The following is a 25,112-nucleotide window of genomic DNA, read 5'->3' on the forward strand; positions in this document are numbered from 1 at the left end:
AAATATACAACTGTGGTTACTCTCAAATATTTAGTTTTTGCTCTTTATTATGTCGCTGCCAGAAAACTCCCGGCTGACCCCGGAGAACAAAACAAACGCACCCAACCTGCTCTAACCCGGAAGTGATTTCACACGCTCCTGCATTAGTTCCTTTTCTGACTAACTTACTGGAGTGTTTTATTTTATTGTTTAGCAGCTTGCACTTGATAATGAGGTGGATAAATGGCGGATATCATAAATTCAGGCAATGAAGAAGACCTACAGGCTCAAGTAAGTTCAAAGTCTTTGCTCTGACTTAATCCTATCAGATAAAGTGAACTATTCCTCTGTGTGTTTTACTCATGTCGGCTCATTTGTCAGTGCAGTCTAAAGTCCCGCACCGACAGGGAAACAGCACAACCATGACTTAAGTAGTAGAAAAAACTCAGACATTTCTTCTTGAGAAAGAAAAAAAGAATGACAGCAGAATCAGCATGAACAATATTTTAAAACGTGCCCACAAGTGTTACTAATATTAGAAAAAAAAATGGCAGCCCATGCTATAAATATTTACTGCTATTTACATTTTTTACAGCCGCCATAAACCAGCTGTTTTTCAAGCTACTGTGCACATTGACCCTAGAAAGATGTCTCACCATGCTGAACAGTTTGCTCCTGTTTTTACCAGTTTTTTAGCCACTCTGCATTTATTTTATTGGTCCAGTTTGTCTTAGTTTCCTCTCAATCTCTGCTCTGTGTAAACACTGCCTGCAGTTCACCTGAAAACTCTCACTTTTTTTTTTTTGCAGGATCTGGTGCAAATGGTTGATTTCTGGCAAACAGAAAAAATTAAATATCAACAATTTCAAGCTGATTTTGGTCATTTTTCATGATGGACCTGTGCATGATACATTCAGACACCATCAGAAAGCTGAAAGTTTGTGTTTTTATTAATGAAATGTGCTACTTTAGCACCTGCTTTTAAATGAAAGCATGCCATTCTAACCTGCCAGTTGGATTTGGGGTTCAGAGGGTTAAGAAAATGTGACAGCTTCTATCTCAGTGCCTAATTGTTGTAATATTTTAAGGTGGCCTCCAGGGAGCGTATACGCCCAATGGTAACTGTTGTGTGCAGATGTGACAAACACAGTGCTGGCATTTATAATTAAAATGCACATGCAGACCATGAAATAAAAGGGAACCCGCTTGCATGCACACTGCAGGTTGCTCCCAAGATGTCTGGATTCATTAACACATGTGCAAGTGATGTTTGTAGCTCAGCAGGTGCAACACGATGCACAACAAGCTCCACATCTGTGCATAGTGCAGCCGACGCAGGAACGCAGGAAGGAAAAGCAAAGAGACTGGACGCAAATTAACAACATCACAAAACAAGGCCTATTTATAGCCAGGGTCTTTGTCGTCCAGTGTGTGTCTCTCACGCGTTGCCGTGACATTCAGCATCCAATTTTGGAGAGAAAATTAACATTGACAACAATTACCGCTGCTCTGGAAGTCTTTTTCACAATTTTCAGAGACTTCCGTTGGGGGACACAAAAAACTAAAATCTAAATGCTATTTTATTTATTTTTTTAAATTAAAATGTAAAATGTTAGAAAACAGCTGTACATCTTTTTTGTTGCATAGCAAATGGACAGTTTTTTATCCAGAGGGTCAGAAGAGTTTTTGACCATCTTGTTAAATCAAAATTGTTTCACTGATAGTTCACCATTTTGATAAATCAGAGTGAAAGTCCCTCTGTGGTCGTTAATAAAAACCCTCGAAACTCATGTCTGTGTATCAGAGTTGCATTTTTAGAAGATTTTTCCATTGAAATAATCCCTGACTGCCATAAAATGACTTACATGTAAATGTGTGAAGCCCTTGCCTCTTTCTACATCCACCACTCAGTGCAGCTCGAGCACACCAGCTCACCTATGACTCTCCTCAAAACACCGTAAAACTACTCTGCGCCACTCAATAGCAAGTTATCATATTGGAGCCACATATATTTGCATTACATGTTGGCCCTTTTAGCCTTTCTGTATACATTGTAGTGTAAAATTGGACATTACCTCTGAGTTACAGAGGAAAAGACTGCTAGTCGACAAGGGCAGAAAAATGCGTTGTTGTCCACATGGCTGTTTAGATGTACCTGCCTTGAACTTTTTTCTTCCCTGAAAACAGTCGTAAAGAGTTTCTACTGGGTTAGTTCTTGTGGTCAGAACACACACCAAGGTTCAGGGATCCCTAAAACCATCCAAAAACGTCCAGCAGTGACAAACAGAAGCTCGAGGTTAGCTTACCTTACCATAAAGACTGTCAACAAAGGGAACTGGTGTTTCATGTTATGTTTCATCCATCCATTTTCTATACACCACTTAATCCTCACTAGGGTTGCAGGGGGCTGGAGTCTATCCCAGCCGACTTAGGGCGAAGGTCAGGAGGACAGGTCACCAGTCTATCACAGGGCTACACTTAGAGACAGACAACCAAGCACACTCACATTCACACCTACGGACAATTTAGAATCACCAGTTAACCTCAACATGTTTTTGGACTGTGTGGGAGGAAGCCGGAGAACCCGGAGAGAACCCACGCTGCACGGGGAGAACATGCAAACTTCACACAGAAAGATTCCCCCACCGGGACGCGAACCGGCAACCTTCTTGCTGCGAGGCAACAGTGCTAACCAACTGCTCCACCTTGCAGCCCTACATTATGTTTCATTTCCTGAAATCCATAGGCTACACTAATATATATTCAGTCTTTCACTGGAAGTTTTGCACTTGATTATTTGTTTGGTTATTGGTCTTGTCCCCCCCTCGAAAAAAAAAATGTAAAAATGTAAATTGTGAGGCTTTGTTGTGGTTAGCACAGAGCCAGGTTAGCTTCACCGGCTTCTAACCTTCATGCTAAGCAAAGTAATTAGCTATTGTAAAGATGCAAGAATAATTGATCTTCTCATCTAACTCTGCCAAACAAACCGGATATTTCTGAAAATGTAGAACAACTTCTTTAAAAGACACACGGAGGCCTTTAATGTTTTTAAAAAGCAGCTTCGTGACTCAAATACAATGGTAATACATCCAAATCGCAAACTGGGGCTAATTATAGTTTCTTTTAAAGGATTTTTATTAAAAGGATTTTCTTTTAATTCTTTGTGTTTATACAAATATGTACTGTGAGACTTTGAAGTCTTCTGTACATCACTGCTCCAAATGATGTAATTACTTTATGGATTAATCCATAATTACTGTCTGCAGACTGGAGTGATTAATGTTTTTGCTTTTGTTATTGTTTCTTCATTATAGATTGAAGAGGTCGAGGCTCTGTCTGCTATCTACGGTGATGAATGGTGCGTGATAGATGAGGCGTCCAGAATATTTTGCATCAAAATATCCGACGACTTGGAGACGCCAAAGCTGACAGCGTGTTTGCAAGTATGGAAATAATCATAATACTGTGCATATCAATCACGAGTGTCAGCCCTCGCCGTTTCCTTTTAATCCAGCTGATGATGTTTTCCCTCATTGATCAGATAATTCTCCCACCTGATTATCCAAGCGCAGCTCCGCCCATCTACCAGATCAAGTAAGTCCATTTGCCTTTCAAATTTAATATGGAGGAGCATCCCACTCAGAAACCCACTCCTCGCCCTGCTCAATAACCTCAGTGTTTGTTCTCGGCTTTTGTAGTGCCGCGTGGTTGCGAGGCCTTGAGAGGGCCAAATTGGCAAACAGCCTGGAAGACCTCTATGTGTGAGTGCTTCTCGTAATTTATGACTTCACGAGGAGATGCCGTGGAGTGATAGCAGCCACAACAAAAGCTTTTCATTATTGTTTCCACTGTGCAGTATCTCTGTTGCATGTAGCGCCACCCTCACAGGAAAATATTTAAATTTCAACAGGGAGCACGCAGGGGAGAGCATCCTCTACCTATGGGTGGAAAAAATGAGAGACTTCCTTGTGGAGAAATCCCAGAGCTCTGAAACAGGTGAGGTGTGGAAAATGAAATTCATGCTTGAGGCCACACTACATAATGACTTGAAATGACACTTGATAGACATTTACCAGTCCGGGAGAGCTTGCTGTGTAAAACTGAGTGCATTTCATCGCCCTCACCGGTTTGGGCTGAATGTCGGCTAAGCCTCCACTCCAGCTACAGACGCTGCCCCTTGTTGATCTTTTTGCCTTCGCGTGTCACATCTGTGGCTTAAAATGTTAATTGTGGCCGCCTTTTTTTTTCTTTTTTTTAAACAATGGGAATTAATATTTCACTCAGGCACCAGCTATTGCTCAAGGATAAAACACGATGCGGGCTGTGAACTGTCTCCTGTTGACCTTTCTATGTTTTCAGAAGGTTTTGCTTGAAACAAAACCCCTTTAAAAACTTATTTAAAATATGCTAATGAAGACTACATATATTATATCATGCTACAAGAGGCGTTTATACACAAAATAAAGTGTTGCAGTTAACTTTGAAAGGGCAAAAGGTGTTTGGAGCACGCTGATTAATTCACAGCATTACAATTAAAGGCTGTGATTTAATCAGTGTGCTCCAGTCCCCTTTTGTCCTCTGCAAGTTTGCTGTCCTCGCGCTGAGAGCTGCTTGACTTACCTGCATGTTAATGGAAGACGGGTAAAAACACATGCACGTCTGATAGTTACAATTCTATACTATGTTCAAAGATGCAGATCACCTCTATACCTGTATGTACTTGAACACCCCCCTCTGTAGACACACACGGAGCAACGCTGCTTTCGTATTACTGGCCAGAACTCCACAAGCTCTTTTTTTGTTGACCCTCGATGGTGTTGACACTTTAAGGTGCTTACACAGTGACTTTAATTTTAAACTGTGATTGCTGCTGCTTGTGGAGAATTTAAATCCTCACTGGCGTGCCGCTACAACGGGACGACCTCTGTTTTTGGTTGGTTTTTAACAAACGCTCAGTTCTACGCTTTCCGACAAGCTGGAGTAAACGATAACCTCCACAACTGATAAAAACCCACTATTTGTGAATTTTCACATCAAACGTTTCCTTCCGTATATGTCTGAATGCATTTTCCATCCATGTTGGCGTAAGATGCTCCTCCATCAGTTACACGACTGTCTGGTCTGCTCTAAAGCGGCGATAAGATGAACACAAAGGCTTGTAGGGGTATTGAAAAAAAACTCTCTCTGACATTGAGTGACTGCACTGAATTAAGATCGATATCTATTTAATGCCTTCTGTTACCCAGGCAGAATCTTTTGAGGTGTAAAAAAGACTAAAAGGTACCAAATTAAAGATTTTGTGCCAGAGAGAATTAGGTTTTTTTTGGGAGGGGAGGCGCAGCGGTTTAGGTCTGTCTCGGTTATCTAGCCCTGAGCGCTATGCATTAGGGAGGCAGACGGTGCAGTTTTCTCTTGAGCAACAAGCCATGAAAAATATTAACTGTCCTCCCCATTGTTGCGAGTCATGAGTCGTCTCGCTGCGATTCATGTGGTAATAAGTATAACTGGTAGGAGCACTTCAGCTCGAGGGGGGGGGGGATTGATGGCTTATTCATTCAAATGACAGGCACGTGGTGGGAGAGAGGAAGAAGGACGGGGCCGTGATAAGGCCGACGATGCACGTTTCACAGAAAAGGAAATGAAAAGGGAGTAAATATGACAGAGAACATGAAAAGTAAAGAGAAATAATGGGTGTGAATGAAGCCGCGCAGAAAGCAAAAAAAAAAAGACGGAGAAAGAAATGTATTTGCTCATCTAAATATGAAACCCTCTTGTAATGAATTTGGGAGGCTTCTGCGCGTGTGCTGAGCATGCACAGAATAAACTGGGCAATGCGCTCATTACTCGGCTTCACATCATCACAGCAGGCACAGTGGATTCAGGTTAAAGCTTTTATTCGAGTCATGTAACATGTAGCAACTTTTATTTTTTGGATCTACTTCTCATGCAGAATATTAACGCAGTATTTTGCATTTTTTGCTAATTATCAAATGTTTTTTTTCCTCATTATCAAATCTATTGAAAAACGGCCAACAGGTACTGTGCATGCAAAGCCAGGTACAATCTGTTTCTCTGTTATTGTCAAGAGTTTATTTTTTTTCTTAGTTCCCTATAAAGGTACGTGATTTTTATGATAATGTTGAATTTGCATATTTCCTGAATGGAAATTATGCTCTTGATTGTCGTCCAAAAACTACTTAGAACACTTCAGTGAGCTTTACTGATGCACTGGGTGACATGTTGCTCTGTTTGTTGTTAGTCAATCACACATAGAGAAATACTCCAGAGCACCCAATGTGTAATAATCCACAGCTGTAAATGGTCCCCAACAGACACAGGGATTACCACTCCACCCGCGTTTTAGCATTGTTTGAATAAAAACAGCATTGTCCAGGTGTTGTGGTAATTTTTTTTTATTTTTTGGGGCTTTTTTAATGAAAGTACATATTTGTGACCCTTGGTTTAAATTCATCTTTTCATTAGAAACTGACTGATCTGGGACTGAGAGCTGCAAAAAAAAAGCTGTGAAAGTATTGAGAGATGGAGCAATGTATTGTTGGTTTTGATATTTTCATGGGATTTGTTGAGAATAACAAAAAATTTGCATATAGACAGGCTTTTTTTTTTTTTTTTTTTTAACCATGTAAACCTTCTGCCAGTGTATATTTCCACATAAATTCTGCCAGACATTTTGTGCAGCTGATTTTAACAATGGATGTGATACTGGCTTACCATAATCAGATGCTGGAAGGAAATCATGCATGCAGATCCCGTTTTGGCAGATTTTGTTGTGATGGTGTTGCTAGATGCATACAGTTCGTACACCAACGGGCCACAACATTAAAACCATCTGAATGATAACGTGTAGGTCGCCGTCGTGCCAATACAGCTGCTGCTCTGACCTGTCAAGGCCTGAACTGCACAGTACTCTGAAGATGTCCTGCGGTATCAGGCAGCTGATCCTTTAAATCCTAGAGGTCGCGAGGTCAGGCGCTTGCGGATCTGACACAGATGCTCGAGCAGATTGAGATCTGATGAATTGAGGCCAAGTCAGCACCTTGACCCAGAGAAACGTGGTTCTCCTAAAAGAGGCGTCTGCCACATGCAAATCCCGTTGCCATCAACAGGTATGATTGGCCTGCAGCTATGTGTAGGTGGGTGGTCTGTGTCACAGTAACATCCACATTAATGTTACGACCCGAGGTTTCCCAGCTGAACGTCGCCCTGAGCATCTCGCTGCGTCCCGTAGCGCTTCCTGCTGCTGTCGCTGCCCCGGGTAAACGACACATACGCAAGCAGCCGTGATGTAAAGGAAAACACAATTCACCTTCTTTAATTATTCCATAGCCCAGTTCTGATGCTCACATGCTCTTGAAGATGCATTAGGCGGTGAACGAGGGTCAGCATGTGCGATCTGGGTGGTCTGGACGAGACAGTGTGTCTTCTGAAACCTTGCTATCGTAGAAAATCTTGAAGATTTCTGTCCTGGTTGATTTGGCGACACCTGTAATTCCTGGTGGTAACAGCAAATGCAGCTTATCACTGGCTTAAAACAAACTATTGTCATTTTAATAAAGATTTCAGGCAATAATTGTCCTTTTGTGCACATGACATGAGTTTGCAGGGCGCAGTCAGAGTTGGTTACATTCCTGAGAAGTTGGAGGTCTGCAGCTCTTTTCTACCAGCTTATTGTGGCCACTTACTCTTGTTCCATTACTGCGTGCAGTACTTTTAGAACGATTCGCTAGTGAAACTGATTGTTATTTCGCTTTGCAGATGCATTTTTGATGAACAGCAGTGCAAAGCTCACAAGCAAAAAGTTTGCATTTCCAGTTATTACTTCATAATGTTGGTTATTTCTGATCTGACTACAACACTTACTGTTACACCAAATAATAATAAGATGTGAGGAAAAAGGAAAAAAAAACGGAGCACAGCCTTTGATCTTCAGTCTGCTTGTAGATTTATTGTACACCCACACAGAGTAGCTACAACAAACCCACCTGATGTCGAGTTCAACTGAAGCTGTCAAAGAAAACATTCACGTAAATACAATTCTTCACCCGGCCAGTCGCTCGCCGTAGGCCTCCTCAAAGTTTGATCATCACCTGACTCTCGCCTTCCGACATGAGCTGCATCGCTGTACTGTGTGTGTGTGATTATTCTTTCAGGCTTCGTAGAATCTTTGTTTTTGGTACATCTTGTGATTTGAAGGTTGAGGCCGACAGAAAGGCTCCTACCAAACTGAATAAAACATGACGGACTCACAGAACATCCTTCTTTCAGACTTCACATACCGACCACCGACTTCTTTATAAGCCACAAAATCTGACCCATATGTCATTTTCTCATATGCATATATCATGTAGTAGAGTTCATTGGTATGGTTTTCACTCCGCTATTATATTTTAGCCTCTATGATTGCGTATTTCAGCATATCAACTAAATATACGTAACGGCATCGTTAAAATGACTCACTTGGACATACACTTGAGTATAATTTCCCTCCATAATAGAGTTAATCAACTAATGTTACACCAGTTCAGTAGTTTTAATGTGACGCTGCAGCACTAGGAAATGTTTGGTTTACATTAGCGCTTGCATTAGTAACTTAATACAGCATCTTTCCCCGAAAATGTCACCACAAAACCCACTTCATAGTTCTGCAAATATGTAAATGTTGCACTACTTTCATATAGGCTCAGTCACTACTGAGTTTCATCCTTTGGCGATAGACTTAACAGACATTTATGGAATGAAAATCTCCAGATATTGCCACTTTGAGGTTTTCAACAGTTTGTGCTGCAGTACCTCTTCTTTGAAATCGGACCACACAGGCAAGTCTTCGCCTCCCACATGCATCGCTGAGCCCATGACCTTGTCTCCGGTTCACCAGGTGTCTTTCCTTCAGATCACTTTTGATATGTACTAACCACTCTATACCACTAACACACCTCAAGAGCTGCCGCGCTGAAGGAGCTCTGACCCACCCGTCTCGCCATCACACTTTAGCTCTTGTCAAAGTTTTTTCATGTCAGCTTCAAAAAGTAACTGTTCACTCGCCGTCTGATGAATCCCACCACTTGACAGGTACATTTTGCAAAGAGAAAGTGGAAGCTGCTCTCTTCACCTGTCAGTGGTTGTAATGTTGTGGCTGATCAGTGTAGAAGTCTATAAACGACCAGCTGATTTAGGCTTAAACATAGTGTACCTTTGTTTCCATAACAACATGGCCGTAATTTGCTCTTTGTGTCTGAGCTCAATGCTCTGCACTCGATATGTTGCGATTAATCACTGAGCTCAAACCTCTCTCAATAATCAGTGGCTTCTCCGCTCAGTCGAATTTGCAGATTCAGAAACCACGTCGGCGACTTCATGCATTTTAGTATCAACGTTAAGGTCACGTAATGGTAATTTAGTGATAACTTGCTCAGTAGGTGTCATTTTAATGACAGGCGGTGTGGATTACAAACAGCTCTGTAAAATGTACCAGGTTTGGGATTTTACTTTTAAGCTTTCTTTTTAACAAAATCTAACATTTCTTACATGATCTGCTTCAGTGGATCAACCAGGAAACGTGAATATGACGGCTGAGGAAGACGTGGATGACGATGATGAAGACATGCCTGATTTCAGGACTCTCAAACTGAACACGGAAAATCTACATCTCTTCGTGGATCAGGCAGATGGTACGGCTCGTATTGACTGCATTGGATTCAGTTATGACAACATCAACATGTCTGTCTGATTGTTACATGTTAATCTTGTTGTTAAGATGAAGAGGTTCCTCCGATAAAGCATGGAATCACCGTCACAGACCGACGCAGCACCTTCCAGCCACATTTGGCCCCTGTGGTGACTCCCAGACAGGTACAGCTTGGGAAAGTTTTAGGTTTTTTTTGCCACTAACTCTTTGCACAATAAAAGTAATTTAGTAAAAACATATAGCTCCAACAACATCTTTGAATTTTTGAATGCTGATATGAGATTCGGTAGAAATGGCTTGATCGGGGTCTTGCAGAGGAGAAAGGATATAAATGTGCAAATTGCAAATTTACGCAGCGGTATCATAAGCTGAAACATCATCAGACTCCTTCCTGAATGCAAATCTTCCTCTCTGGCTCTCCCGTAATATACCGGCTCGTCTTAAAAGCCTCCACCTGCTGCAAAGTGCTATTTGGGAAAAAAAACAAGTATTTACAGAAGCAGCTGTCCTCTGCTGAGCACATGAACTCAATAGAAGGAGACCTGGTCAGGATTTACATATTTTCGTGTTCTGTTCAACCGAAGACTTAATTAAGAAAAAAAAAAGAAAAAGAAATGCTTCACTGAGAGCAAATTAATTGTAAAAAACATCCATCATGGCCTTATTTATTTGTTTATATAGTCAGTGTAAGGAGCCCACTTTTATTGTCTTGTTGGAGTTTTGTTTGTTTTGAAGTTTGTTTTGTTTTTACATTTATCTCCCAGTCCATGCACTGGACCTGCATTCTTTCTAGCAGCCAGCAGGGGGCGACTTCTCTTGTTGCAATAAGAAGTCTGTGAGAAAACTAATCTATTTCTCAGTTGATGTGATGCCTCAGTAAGCATTTTCCTGATGTGTTTATGGTCTCAACCGTCAGTTTCAAGCCTCCTTCAATCAAGCATAGTGTTTATTTACTAAATTATTGTCCCATTTAGATGAAAATAGATGATAAAGCAGGCCATGTTTTAAGATGTAGCAGCCACATAATTGACAGGTTGCTACTGTATGGGCGCTCATATTGTCTTAGTGTTTTCAGCCAGATACACCTCTCGCTAGTTACATCTGGTTTTAAAACACCAAAACAGTGATGGCCAAATTCTACCCTTGAGGCTTCATACCTGCAGTCCACAAACCAACAAGTGACATCACGAATTGTGATATCAGTTACTAAGACCTGAAGAAAGAATGACAAAATAACATTTTATATTGAATGTTTCCAGTTTTAATCAGTTCTTAAAATGTTTATTCATCATTTATTGAGTTATTTATATTTTTACACAGTAAATTTATGTAAGATTTGGCTTTGTGATGCAGTATTGATTTAGTTCTTACTGAACACATTGAGAGTCCACCGAAATAATACATACCCGCAGAGCTTTTTAAAAAACAAACAAAAAACAAAACACTTGATGTGTACATACACACTCAGTGGCCACTTTATTAGGTTCACATGTGACATCAATACGGTCCAAAACATACATGAGAAATACCTAATATTTGACACGTTTCCATGTTATCCAGTCCAGTACCCCACCACCACCCACAAGGGTGTCAGTAGTAAACATAAAGTACAAATATCCTCTTTCTGACTATGTCAACAAGAACTGAAAATGTAGAAGCTTTGCAAAAGTAGAACTTATGGCAGAGCTGTCGTATTAGATTGCAGTTCATTTCACAGGTGGAACTAATAAAGTCATGGGTGGGCGTATGTATATACAGAAACAAGTTTAGCTTTATAATCAGCCTGCAAGGGAAGCAAACATGAAAGAAATGCAGAGGAGGTGCCAAACACAAATCTTATTACATTTTAAGCCTTTCAAATCTTAGTTTTATTTATATGAGATGAAATTTACCCTCGTAAACAGTTGACTAACGCTGCTTTGTGCATTAGTCAGCAGCGCCAGACAGCATGTTGAACTCAGAAATTGTCATCAAGCATCAGTTTTTTTTAGTCGGTCTTGGTTTTGAAATTGACTCCAGAGTGGATGCATCCACTCAGGCTTTTAGTATGAAAACGGTTTATAGGTCACACTGTGCTGAAGTAGTACGCAGGACAAGAGCTTCGTGTTAGCAGCTTTATACAGTAGAGTGCATGAGAGAGAGTCATAAGATGCATTTCTCCTGTCATGTGTTGCAGGTTAAAATGGTCCTGGAGAAGCTGTGTGAAAACAAGAAGATTGCGAGTGCCACCCATAATATTTATGCATACAGGTTGGTCTCATATATATACACACATATATATATATGATCTAACATCCTTCATGACTTTATTATGTAATAATTATGCTGATGCCCTCAGGGTTATGTTACTGTGTGTCTTAGTGTCTCATTAGTGGAGAAGAACATGAGATAAGTAAAGATTCAAGACCCATCCATCTTCTCTAAAGGGCACATTACTGCAATTAAAGGTCAAAAAAAAAAAAAAGCACCCGAGAATATGAAGGCTGTTTGACAGTACTGTGCTTTATGTGAATTGATATGTGTGAGTGTGTGTGTGTGTGTGTGTGCTGTCTTTCTGTGTGTGTGTGTGTGAGTGTGTGTGAAAGAGTTTTTTTAGCGTGGTCTAATGAGGTCGATGTGAAGCTGCTGATGCACTGCCTGGGTGGTCATTACTCACAGGGAGGAGATGTTGACATTTAGAGCACTTAAAAAACTTTTCCGGTGAAGAGGCGGCCGGTGTCGCGATGTCATTCTGCCACCAAAAAAAAAAAATGTCTTGATGCTCCTGCGCCTAATTCCTAGCTGCTGGGATTGTGTCTGTTGTAGGATTTACTGCGAGGACAAGCGCAGCTTCCTGCAGGACTGTGAAGACGACGGCGAGACAGCCGCGGGGGGGAGATTGCTCCATTTGCTGCAGGTTATCATTTCATTGAGAAAATTCTCACCTCAGCCGAACAGATCGCTCTTTCTTCTGCATGCAAAACTGCACGTCTGAACTGATGAATTAGTCAATGCAGAACACACAAAGCTTTTGCCCAGCATTCATATCACAACCACATTGTTAAATCTGCAGCCCGTTTGGCTTTCTTGTGGCTATTGCATGCTTAATTGGTGTTCTGTTCTAAGCTGCCATGCTCATTCTCACATTCTGCATAATTGGGACTCCGCTGTGGCTTTTAAACTGGGATTGTTATCAGTAGAAAGCTTTCCACAGACTATTGTAAGCATTTCAGGACATATATTGTACTAAATGAGATATAACTTCATAAACAGTATATACTAATTGTATATACTACAATATGTACTCTTAAAGAGCCCATATCAGGCTTATATATAGAGTCCTATTTTTCTTTTAAGGGTCTGCTAGAATATTTCTACATGGTGTTTGGCTCACTACATTGTTTTAACACCTCTTTTCACCCTTTGTCTGAAATGCTTTGTTTTAGCTGGTGTCTCTTTAAGGCTGCCCTCCTAAAATAAAAGCCTAGTTTGCTCTGATTGGTGAGCAGCTGGTGAAAACAAAATTTAATATGTTTGCACCGAAATCAAACCCAAAACAAGGAGAGATTGCTGTAGAAGTAGTTACGTTACACACGACACAAAGTTTTCATGCAATAGGGCAGCCATTTTTTAAGTTATTTACATCATTTCCATTTACTTTTAACATGCGTCCCCTCAGGGAAGGACAGCAAAAACACAGTAGAGGTGAAGCTGAAGCACCAAAGTCGACATAAAAACACAGCAGCCCACCAAGTTCTTCTTTATTGGTTTCAAATCAGTTTCTAAATGTCCCACAGAACTCTGACTTGTTGCCCTACGATCAAAGCTAATGTCAGCTATGTTAGCTGCGCAGTGTGCTAACAGTGAAGATATATTTCCTGTTATTGTGGGGACATTAAAAAAATAATCTAGCTGTGTTTTAAGTTCATCAGATGTCAGTAGTGCATGAAGATATTTGACATGCTTTGCTTGTCACTCAGACATTTTAGCTCTTTTATAGTTTGAGGGTATGCCATGCTCGCTGCAAGGCAGATGTTATGCAAATGAGTCACATGGTGATGTAGAAAGGTGACTGAATAAAAACCCGGACTTCTAATGAGCCGTGGCAGGCAGTTCAGATGCTTTGTGAGTAACTCCCTTTGTCATTGATGCTGGGTTTCGCAACTTTACAGATATTTTACATGCACAAGGAAAAAGGCAAAAAAACCCAACAACACTGAAAAGCACATTATGAGTTCTTTAATGAAAAAGCCAGGTTTTACAAAAAAGGACGGCACCATCGGTTTTGAAGGTGTGTATTACACCACCAACGCAAACAAGGCCTTTTCACGTAAGACATTACACACAGGTGTGAATAAAGAAAATGTATAATGACTGAAGTACGTTTAGCTGCTTCATTTCCACGGTCCTGCAGCCGCCACATCAGTAACCACGGAGACATTCTGTGGCGGTGTGTGTCCTCAGTATAAAGACATTCTTGATCAAGTGACATTTTAATTAAAGCACACAGAAAAAAAAACAAAGACACTATAGATGTTTAGTACATTGTGATGCAGGGCTGCAGTTATTTTTTAATCTGAATATTGTAATTACTCCAGTTAATTTTCTAATTAGTCTGAAAATGTGTGTGAATAAAAGACTAAAGCAGTAATATATTCACTTGTAAAGTGGCAGCTGCAAAACATTAGAAGTAATTATGGAGGCTAATAAAAGTGCTCCAGGAACACCTTTGAAAATAATAATGAATATTACATTTTTGGAGAAAAAACTGTCCTTTACTGTAATAGTGTAATTTGTAAAGACATTTTTATTAATGTCAGATTGTGCAAATAAATCATCACTCAAGTATGTTTTGCATAAAACAGTTTTGATTGCTTGCACTGCAGCTAAAAACAGTGTTATAGAAAGTCTATTTTGGTAAAACTATTGCAGTTTAATACAATGATTCTGCGCCAAATTCTGCCTTTGTGATGGTTATAGCTCTCAGTTTTTATTGAAACAGTTTTAGAAAAGTATTCATTTAAGGTGTAAATAGCAACCTTTATGAAAGTGAGCTTAAGCGCATGGCTGACATATTAGACTGTATTATTTGGAGCCATGTGTGTCTTATAAGCTTGTAGCTGAGTGTATACTGTGTGCAGTTGGTACATCAATCTGCCAAAACCTTATCCTCCTAATATTAAGTAGGCTTGTCTTGTGTCGCTAGAACAACTATAACCCATCAGGCAATTGACACGGGACCTCTGTGGGTGTCCTGTGGTGGTGGTTTGCGTCAAATCCTTTAGGTCCTGTAGGCCGTTGGTGTTGGGGATCGGGGGTGTGCTTGATCTGCCGCAATGTTAAAGTGGGTGGTACTTGTCAAAGTAAAGTCCACATGAATGCCAGGACCCAAAGTTTCTCAGTTCTTAGTTTCTCAAAGTTTCTTTTTTACAAGTTGATCACTACTTATCCTGTTAGTGTTTTCAATGTTGTGGACGATTAGAGTAGTGTGGACAAGCATAGGAATTCACAAATCACAGCTCTGAGAGGCTGTTGGTCTATTTCTGCTTTGGCCCTGACGGTATACACACAACTCTTTGATATAGCAGGTATGAGGTTTATAGTTGGTCCTGTACACAAAGGAAAGTTGAGGCTGAAGGAAATTCAACTGCTCAGGTGTTCAAAATTTGGCCTGATGATGGAGCTGACAGACTGATGCGTCTTTACGGTCAAATTGCAATGATAAAATATCAATACAAGTAGGAAATACTCATGTTTGCCAAAGTGAATTGAATTCAGCAAAAATGTGTGAAAAACAACTAAAACAATGAGTTCAACTCATCAAACTGTTGACAAAGTTGTTGACTCTCTGATGGATTAAATGATTAATTGACAGTCTGGTGTTAAGTGTCTGTGGTCAAAGCTTTTAGAATAAAAACCCATGCTTCATCAGAAATCAGCACAGTATGTTAAAAGATTCTAACATTTATTATATCATTTTGAAAGCTCTTAATAAACAGACTATTTAATTTATTTCTTTGCGTCTGTTAGGTTTGATTTTGAGACGCCAGGTCGATGTGAAATGCTGCAACTGCTCATCCCTTTGACAGAGCCAAATATTAGTTTAGATAATTGTACTTATTTGTAAAACTGTAACTGCAGAGCAATTGAGTCTTTATGGTTTTACAAGGGGAAATGAAATGACTGTAACACACACCACTTGTGTTTACATAATGTGCAAATTTCCTCTACAGAGAACTTTGGTCCCACGATAGTAATTTCGCACACTTATCAATGCTTTAATTTCACATTTCAAAGAGGCACTTGTCACTGGATCGTGCTGTCAGATGGCACTATGATTCACACACACCCACATCACACTGAAATGCTACAATTGTCCACACACTTTTTGTTTCCACGTAATATTGAATGAAAGCCAGTGAAAGGTTTCTGACAAAACAAAAAAGTTTGCTGTAATCAGAGCTCGGCGGTGACTTGTAGCAGTTCTGTCAGACTCATTACCAGTTGGTGCCGCGTCGTGTCAGGGCTTTTCCAGATGAGATCCATGACTCATGTCAAAGTTCATACTCATTCATGAGATGACAGCCGTCGTCTATGCCTGTGTGGCCCTGTTGGAGAGATAGTGTTTCAGATTCTCAGTGTGGACATGCCAGAAATTGAGATCTGCTGCACTGAATTCAGATGAATCAAGCTTTGACTAATGCAGTGTTCCCTTCCAAAACAGTCAGCCACTTAAAAAACACATCACTCGGCTCAGCGAGTCTTGGCTCTAATTGGCTTAAATTATCTTTCGGAGAAATGGAAAAAAAAAAAAATCATGTTGAAACTTTGTAAGTACAAGCGCTCTATTAAATATCTGGAATGCATGTAAAGTACTGTCTCCGTTTTTAATGCTTTCTTGTAACACCTCAACCCAGGCAGAAAGTACGTATATCTCTATGACACTTTGCATTATCGCTCCAGTAATCATTATTTTTCCATTAAATATGAGTCAGAGAACATTGTGTAATGCGACAAGCGTCATTTCTAGTGACACACCCACAGTCAATTATCGCCACCTCTGTGTTTCCCTTTTAGCTTTATTGATGCAATTCAGTATCTTTTAAGTCAGTTTTGTTCGTCACCCCGCAGAAAAATGTGTTATTAACCAGTCATCCAAATTTGAATATTTAAAAAAGTATACGAAGCTAGGTTTCAAAATGGTGGAAAAAATAAGCAGTGTTCTCAATTCAGTTCAGTTCACATATTAAGGTCAAGACCTTGCAAAGAGAAACCCAACAAATCCAAATGACTCCCTTTGAGCAAACATCTGGCAGCAGTTGATAGAAAAAAACCCAACTCTTATTTAACAGGAAATAATGTCTGGCAGAACTGGGCTTAAAGAGGGCAGAATATCTGCCTCGGCCGGCTGGGGTAAGGATAACTGCTCTGCTCTGACATACAGGGGGTGTATCTGCTGAAGGCGACAATTAAAAGCTTTCACAACAGCCCAAATTAACTGTACTAACCATGCAAAAAGGCCTGATTTAGTTTTAACAGAACCAAACAAATAAGATGTTAAATACACTGTAGACGTGCAATATTCATATCTATTGCAATTTGTAGCTGTGGACATCTACTATATTACTACCTCCTATACTACTACAAACTGAGCACACAAGGCTACTTACACCCGTTGGTGGAGACAAGGAGAGAGACAGTTTGGTCCCAGTCACCAGAAGAAGCAAAATCTGTGAAAATCTCAGTTGGAAAATGTTGGCACCTGGTGTAAAATGGTCCCAGCAGAGGCAGGTCTTGGTTATAATCCCCAGCTCTCCATCAAAGAGCTAATAGAGAATTTGCAGACCAAGCTGTTCTGCAAACTCTGACATTCAGGGAAGATGCATTTGCTGGATGAAAGCATAGCTAACCAGCAAACTCTAGGTTGTAGCAGGTGTAATAATTTGCAGTCAAGTAGGAGAACCACTAATGTATCCACTCTAGTTTTTATAGTGGTAGGGAGAGGGATTATGAAAAATATGGCTCCAGTGTCTCATCAAGCTATTATAAGGGATATCTGGGCTGATCAAGGCAATTTTTAGCAGATTAGTATCCACCTTAATCTTCTCCTTTGTTTGCGTCTGCTGTCAAACAAGTGTCAGAAATGTGGGTAATTTTCTTAATTACTACGATTGACAATCCATTGTTGATTAATTTATAATAGCAAATGAGCATACTGGACATGTGCACTGTGTTGACGATGCCATTTCAAGCCACGGCCGTGTTTCAGTCAATAAAGTTGTTGATTCATATGTGACGGGGATATAAACATGTTGTCCTTGTTGATCCTGGCCTGTTTTAACAGAAGTGTGCTGGCAGTAGGTCATTAAATGTCACAGAAGACTTTGTCACGGTGCCCCTTTACTAACTGAGCCCCCACATTGCTCTCTGCTTGCCAGCAAGGAACTGCAACAGTATGTGTCTGCAGCACCAGAGGCTGCACATTCAGGGTCGTACTCATGGGACCACACTTCAAGTCCAGTGCACTTTGTTTAGAGACAGCACCACCTATCTCCATGGATAATCATTTAAGTGCGCAACTTCTTACTTACTTCAATAAATAAGCAAACAAGCTCAGACTTTGGTTTGCAGCATGTTGTCATGAGCTACAACATGATGGTTTGCGGTGCCGAATGATGAGTTCAAACATAAAACAGCTTTTAACATTAAACAAATTAAACTTAATTCATAGTCAATGCTTCCACTATGACGATCATTCATCTTGGCTAGAAATGACGTCATTGCGAATCATCCAACATGGGTACTAGAAGTGTGGTCCTGAAAGTGCAGCCTCCGGGTCTATGCACACGTTCTACTCAGGAATTGCCCCTCTACTCTGATGGCTACACTTGGTGACTCAGCCAGGTACTAGAGCTAATCATCCAAACCTTAAGTTTGCAGCATTTAGGACAATGGTATCAGATTGGGAGTTGGTATCAGCTGATATTGAATATTAACTTAGATCAGATCGGGGGCAAAAAAAAGAGAAAAAATTTAAAAAGGAAAAGATCGTGACATCTGTAATGGTGATGTTTTCTAACTAGTTCACCGAATCAGCACAATATAGCCATGTTGATGTGCTGCCTTCAAGTGGCCTGTTGAAATGACCGTCCTATTTATTTTTTGACAATTTAAAAATCTTCTAAACATAGCGATGAAACCATACTGTCAGTGCATTTATTTGATAAACAAACTCAGCGCCCTCCGTTCATATTTGCTTTTCCTAACCCATGTGGACATAAGAGCAGATTAGAAGACACACTCAGGTCACTTCCTGCGGCTCGCTGACCTACTGTAACTGACGAGATAGCATTAGCGCTCGTCCTTCTGAGCAACACGCTGATTAATCTTCTACTTGTGACACTCTCAGCGTACCGAGCAATTTACATGAAGAGCCTTCTCCTTAATCTATCCTCGTCTAATTTCATTCCTCTCCATGAGCCTTTCTTCCCGTTTCCTCATTTAGACTTGCGCTTTCTGCCGATGAACGAGGAGGTGTGAGGTGATGAATAAAAGAAAGATCTGTTTGATAGTGTCGACGGCCAGATGTGGACGAGACCTCTCGAATGACAGATTGTACTTTTCGTGCATGTGTTGCAGTCCGGGGTCAAATTCTCTTCTTCATTTTCAGGGTATAGCCTGGCGTTTTGGAAAATGTGCTTATTTGTTATTGGACATTCAGTAAATATTAAGTTAATCTTGCATTTTCTGCAGACGTGACCTCCATTTACTTCTGATTATCTGGGTTGGGTCGTGATGGCACCAGGCTAAGCAGGGCGTTCCAGACATTCATCTTCCTTTAGCTGAGCCTGCTTCGTTCTCCCTCCGGATGCTCTAATGTCCTCACCCTATCCCGAAGGCGGCACCCTATGAAGGAAATCCATTTCAGCAGATCGTATTTGTGATCTCATTCTTTCGGTCGAGGGTTTGGAGGGTCGTATATCAGCTGTTAAATCCAAAATCTTCCTTGCTTCAAAGAAACAGGTAAAATAGCCTCTGTTAAAATTACCAAACCCCTCAAGCCTTTTTTACCCTAATTTTTAAGCAAAGATATTAGAGCACACCTTCGACGAAGCTGGACCAGCTGTTGTCTTTTCAATGTGCATTAACTGATTTATTGGCTGCTTTGGGGCAGCACAAACAAGCTTTAAATGCAAAAATGATGTATTACCACCAAGTTCTGTTAGCAGTTTCCTATTTGCATATCCAACAGATACACAGCAACATTAGCATTCACTTGGAGTCGTGTTTCTGGCCACTCATTGAATAAGTTCAATATTCACTCTCCTTTTAACAGGGTTTTGCTTCATACCCAATCCTGAGGGAAATATGGGACTCTTTAGCTGCTGAATACTCCACAGCTCATCGCCAGCTCCAGGGCAGGGAGCGCTGGAAAAAAAGCTGCCTGCCTGCTGCTGATGGGCATTGACATTGATGAGAGCACCAAAACAACAAAGTAACTGGCAGGAAAATCAAAACAACACCGTTGAAAAATATCAAAATGCTCCAAATAGCTGAGGGGAGCTGCGGAGCTGGGTGATTATTACCTGTGGGTTTCTGACAAGTAACAAGCTCCCTTTCACACACGTAGTTGTTTGATTTGTTGTTATTATAAAAAAATAGATGACAGCAGCTTTAATTGTTCATTTTTCTGCCTGCAATGTTTTGAGGATTATATTTATATTCTTTGAGGTCATACTTTTTGTTTTATTTTGGAGTATTTTACAAATATGTTTATCTGTCCGTTCCATAATTTTACATATCATTAAATTGAAATTTTAAATCCTCAGTTTCTGTCCTAATCTCTCTAAAATATGTCCTGGAGCCACACAGGGATAAAAAAAATTTAAATAAATCTTCCTATTTAACCCTACGGATGGCAGCAAAACAGGGAAATACCCTCCCAAATGTTGAGTTGTCAGGCTGTCAGCTGAGACAGAAACACTTAAAGAAGATTCGTCCACAGTATTACATCTGGTGTGAAATATTTGGCTGCTTGGGAATGGCTGCCAGTGACGGGCGTTGAGTCACAATTTATTGTCTTTGTCTCTCTCGAATTCACACTCATTTCTCATGTCTCTCGCCACAGATTCTGGACGTGCGTAATGTCATGGTGGTCGTGTCCCGCTGGTACGGAGGCATTTTGTTGGGTCCTGACCGCTTCAAACACATTAACAACTGTGCAAGAAACATCCTGGTGGAGGAGGGATACACTGCCTCCGTGGTGAGACACTCTCCGGTCCTTCAACATATCGCTCTGTCATCTTCCACTGACACATCATCAGTCAAATCTGACTTCGCTGCCAGTTCTCTCATGCCGGAAACCACCTGGTATCTTGTAGTTTAATTGACTTACACCCTAATATTGGTCCAGTTATCTGGGAACACATGACTGTAGATGAGATTTTCTTTTAATTTTTCTTTCTGGCAAATGAGTCAGAAACCATGAGCGGTGCTGTCAGTCAGTACTGTATGTAGTTACAGTGAGACATTGGTTTATTGTAGAAAGATGGAGTGTCTGCTCGGCATGACTTGTGTTTCCACAGTAGCTCTTCAGTAGCTGTCACATTAAAGATATTGGTTCATTTGAAGTGTCTGGTTGCCACATGTTCTGGAGATCAAACGCGCTTTCACCAGCCTGAAGTTAGGTCTCGTCTGCTTTGAAGTCGTCTTTGTGTTCTGCAGAGTTATTCCATTGATAACATGATTGACCTTTGAGTGGCAGCCACAGGTAGATTAAAGGTACTGCAAACCTACTCTTGAAAGTATCCTACTTTAAAACCCCATCAGCCGACTTTAAAAATGAGCTCTTGATTTCATTTCCATCCTGACAGCAAAGGCTCAGTTCTCCCTGGACATCAAACCCAGATTCGGTGACAACTTATTAGAAGCGGATGCCAGAGGATGGAGGATTTAGCACCTCTACAGAATGACTTATTTCCAGCTCACGAAACACTTCAACAATTAAGCTTAAATCGATTAAATTAGAAAATGAATGGCTCTTATTTGGCCGAGGTCACCAAAAGCCACTATGAAAAGCTTTTTGATTAAGGCGGTCAATTGCGCAGACACATGGTAAATACTAAGATAAAAGAGAGGAAGTAAAGCATTTGGAATAGTTTCATTGGCATTAAAATGGCAGAGTGAGTGTATGCTATGCACATAAGATTATTAAAAAGGCAGCCATGCAGTGTTTAAAGGTCAAGCTGTCAAGGCGTTTTGTCAGCAGCTGAATATTGCAAAGGACAGCACAGGCTGGGCAATAATTCTTATTTATTTTTATGTTTATCCACGAGGCAGTTCTTCAGAGAGCTGATGGTTAGTAGGCGTCATTAGAAGGTGTAAGCTTAGCATCAACTACAGCTGAGACTGATTGGAATATATTTAGTTTGTTGGAGGTATTTGGTCATGAACTAAAACTAAAATTGGTACCGAGTGGTAGCGCTATGAGTCAGACCAGTTATCGCAATCTATCCTGAGGAAAACAAGATTGTCGGAACAAAATTTCAAAGCCATCTATCTAATAAATATGGAGACATCTCACAAGTGTCCCCTGTTGGTGGCACAAGTCACTAATGTGAGATTCATCCTCTGGGGACAATGAATGTACAAAACTTCATGTTCATTTGCTCCATAGTTGATTATTTATTTGACTTTCATGCTCATTTTTTCCTCTTGTTTTCCTTTTTCCTCTAATTGATAAGGGCGCTGGCTTTGCTGGCAGTCCCGAAAGTTCCTGTCTCCCCCAGTTATTGTCTTTATGTTTCTTGGACGGATGTAACTGTGAATGGAATTTCTCTGTAAGGGATTAATAAAGTATCATTATTATTATTATTACTATTTATTAGACAGCAGACAGTGGAGAGAAGACAGAAAGAGAGGGGAGAGAGAAGTAGGCAAAAGATTATGCTGCAAATGCAGATTAGGGACATTGCCCTTCACATTCAGTGCTTTACTGCTCCCTTAGGTGTGCCAAACCATCCCATAGTTGTCAAGATTCCTAAGTGTAGACTAAAGAGGTGGACTGACCGACAGGCTGACATTGAAGTAAAGAAAAAGAAATCAGCTGCAAAATTCAAACCACTGACAGGTGAAGTGAAACACGTTAATCATGCAATGTTATGGGGCCTGGTATTCAAGTGGATGTTACTTTGACATGTACCACCCACCGAAATACTCCAAACCAAGCACGATTCCCCAACAGCAACAGCGCTCCCCAACATCAGTGGCCTCTCCTAGCAGGAGTTGGTGCACCACACCAAAACACAAAAACTGATCAGGAACGTATTGAGGAATACAAGAAAGAGCCCAAGTCATTAGGTTGACTTCCACACTCTTCAGATCCCAATCAGATTTAGTATCTATGGGGGATCACAGGATCTGCTGCCAACGTTCTGACTAGACACCCCCAGAGATCCTGTATCCATGGCCCGATGGGTTTGAGCTGCTTTTGTGGCACAAAGGTGACACACACAATAGTAGGCTGTTGATTTTTAAGGTTGTGGCTGATTGGTGTATATACAAGAAAACAAAATAGGACCCAGAATTGACCCTTGAGATACACCAGCCTAATCTTAATCTGAAGAGATGTTGAGCAACCCAAAACATTTTGTTGTCCACCGTCAGGTCAGTTGCTGCAAAATCTGTCTCAGTGTCTTATCCTGTCAGTATATGCAAAGGTCAGTAATTCCCCCCCCAGTGTTTCTAAGATAAAGTGTACCTTGGGAGCAGGACAACAACAAGAAAAATGACATGCTGAGTAATTCTGAGGAACAGAAAAAGGGAAATGTTTTGCTACAAGCAAATGCAAAATTGGATAAAATGTCTGAATGCCTGGATTGAATGGACTATTGTCAGAAAGAAGAAAAAAGAGCCGAATGTTGCACATGAAGATAAAAGGTTGCCACCAGTTACTTTGCAGTGTGTGAGTTGCTAATTAAAAACAGTAACAAGGCTACTTTCTGTTGACTGTGTCTGCAGGGAAACCCCAACCCAAATTGGAAAGCATCAATTTGAACAGCAGTCTCGGAAACAATTGCAAACACCATGAGTTATATATACATATATATAAATATAAAATGAATATGAATATTACATCAGAGCCATCAGAGATATAGACATTGGCAGCCTGGTTTGTCAGGGCAATCATTAGTGGAGGGTGTTTTATAAGAGTACTTAGGGATGCAGTGTTTAGTTTGATGCAATTATTGGAATACATTAAAACAGTATGGTGCGTGTCAATCAGTGCATTATAATTTGCACATTTGCAGGCTCAGCGGGAGACTGGGCAAAAGAGTCTGTCATGAGCTGGAAAGTAGTACTCGATTATTAACCATGGAAAAAGCTTCGGCACCATTAAATGGGGTGCTAATGTAACACAGTCATTCGTCTTTTGATTCTCTAATCGTGTCCTCTTGTTTCACAGGATGAGGCCACCAAATCAGGAACGAAGACAAAAAGGCCAAAAACCAAGAAGACAAAATGAATTTCAGGAGGAAAATTCAAACACACGTGCACAGTCTTTGCTGTTTAATTCAGCAGAAAGCCCGTTTTTAGCCCGTTCAGATGTGTCTTAGAGGAAAAACAGTTTCTTGGTGTTAAAGTTCATTTATTCACAACAATTTTGCTAATAAAATGGCACCAAGGAAATTTGAATTGTTATCAGAGATGATGGACTTTCATTGTGGAATTTATAATTTCATATTTTCTCTGAGAAGCCTTGAAGTGAAATGTTCATTGCAGAAGATGGTTTCATTAAAGCAAACCTTGGGCTGAATATGTCTTTAACATCAGCAGAATGTGGAGTTTCTTTATATCCATCATTCTCACAATTGGATTATTGATCTACTTTCCTGGAAAAACATCATCTTTCCAGACAAGAATCAGCAATTTTGTCAGGCGTTTAAAAAAAAAAAAGAAAAAAAAAGTAAAGCTCCATCACTCAGCTGATACAGTCCTTGTCCTTGGAAGTGATAATTCATCGTTCAGCTGAATCTGCAACTGAATGAAATGCATTCACAATTCATTCAGCGTTTTCAGGAAACATGATCACACATCGCTGCTCAACAAAATTCGCTCACACGAACACTCTCACGTAATTCACATGTCCGTTTCCCCCAGTGCGTTTCACATCCACTTGAAGCCTGTTAAATATTCAACTTTTCACAGTTGCGTTCTTTCAGAGCATTTACTTCACACCGGCTCCTGTGGGGTTTTGCCTCACCTCTCCGTTTTGGTGTCACTCGATCCCTGGGACGACACAGCCTGCATATTAACCAGTCCACACTTGGCTTTAGGCAGCAGAAGACTTGCTTTCTAAAAATACCCAGGTCTCATCTGTGCACTTGGCAGTTTGGTTTTCCACCGGCACAACCTGACTATTGTGATGCAGGGGGGGAAAAAAAAAAAA

The 25,112-nt window shown here is 40.5% G+C and overlaps 1 protein-coding gene across 1 annotated transcript; it reads left to right on the forward strand.

Annotated features, from left to right (window-relative positions):
- Positions 1–142: 142 nt before the first annotated feature.
- On the forward strand, positions 143–24,495 carry impact (impact RWD domain protein). Its single transcript, XM_008281973.1, has 11 exons — positions 143–270; positions 3,294–3,422; positions 3,521–3,573; positions 3,678–3,740; positions 3,890–3,975; positions 9,540–9,668; positions 9,755–9,849; positions 11,862–11,935; positions 12,491–12,581; positions 20,793–20,927; positions 24,129–24,495. The coding sequence occupies exons 1-11, from the start codon at positions 223–225 to the stop codon at positions 24,186–24,188; spliced, it is 963 nt and encodes a 320-aa protein (XP_008280195.1). The 5' UTR covers positions 143–222; the 3' UTR covers positions 24,189–24,495.
- The last annotated feature ends 617 nt before the right edge of the window (positions 24,496–25,112 follow it).

This window comes from Stegastes partitus, unplaced genomic scaffold (assembly GCF_000690725.1).
Source record: "Stegastes partitus isolate 25-593 unplaced genomic scaffold, Stegastes_partitus-1.0.2 Scaffold253, whole genome shotgun sequence".
Taxonomy (NCBI): Eukaryota; Metazoa; Chordata; class Actinopteri; family Pomacentridae; genus Stegastes; species Stegastes partitus.

Coding starts and splice junctions, on each gene's coding strand:
- impact (XM_008281973.1), top strand. CDS start 223: ATGGCGGATATCATAAATTCAGGCAATGAAGAAGACCTACAGGCTCAA. Junction 3,423..3,520: donor AGCTGACAGCGTGTTTGCAA/GTATGGAAATAA, acceptor CTCATTGATCAG/ATAATTCTCCCACCTGATTA. Junction 3,741..3,889: donor AGCCTGGAAGACCTCTATGT/GTGAGTGCTTCT, acceptor AAATTTCAACAG/GGAGCACGCAGGGGAGAGCA.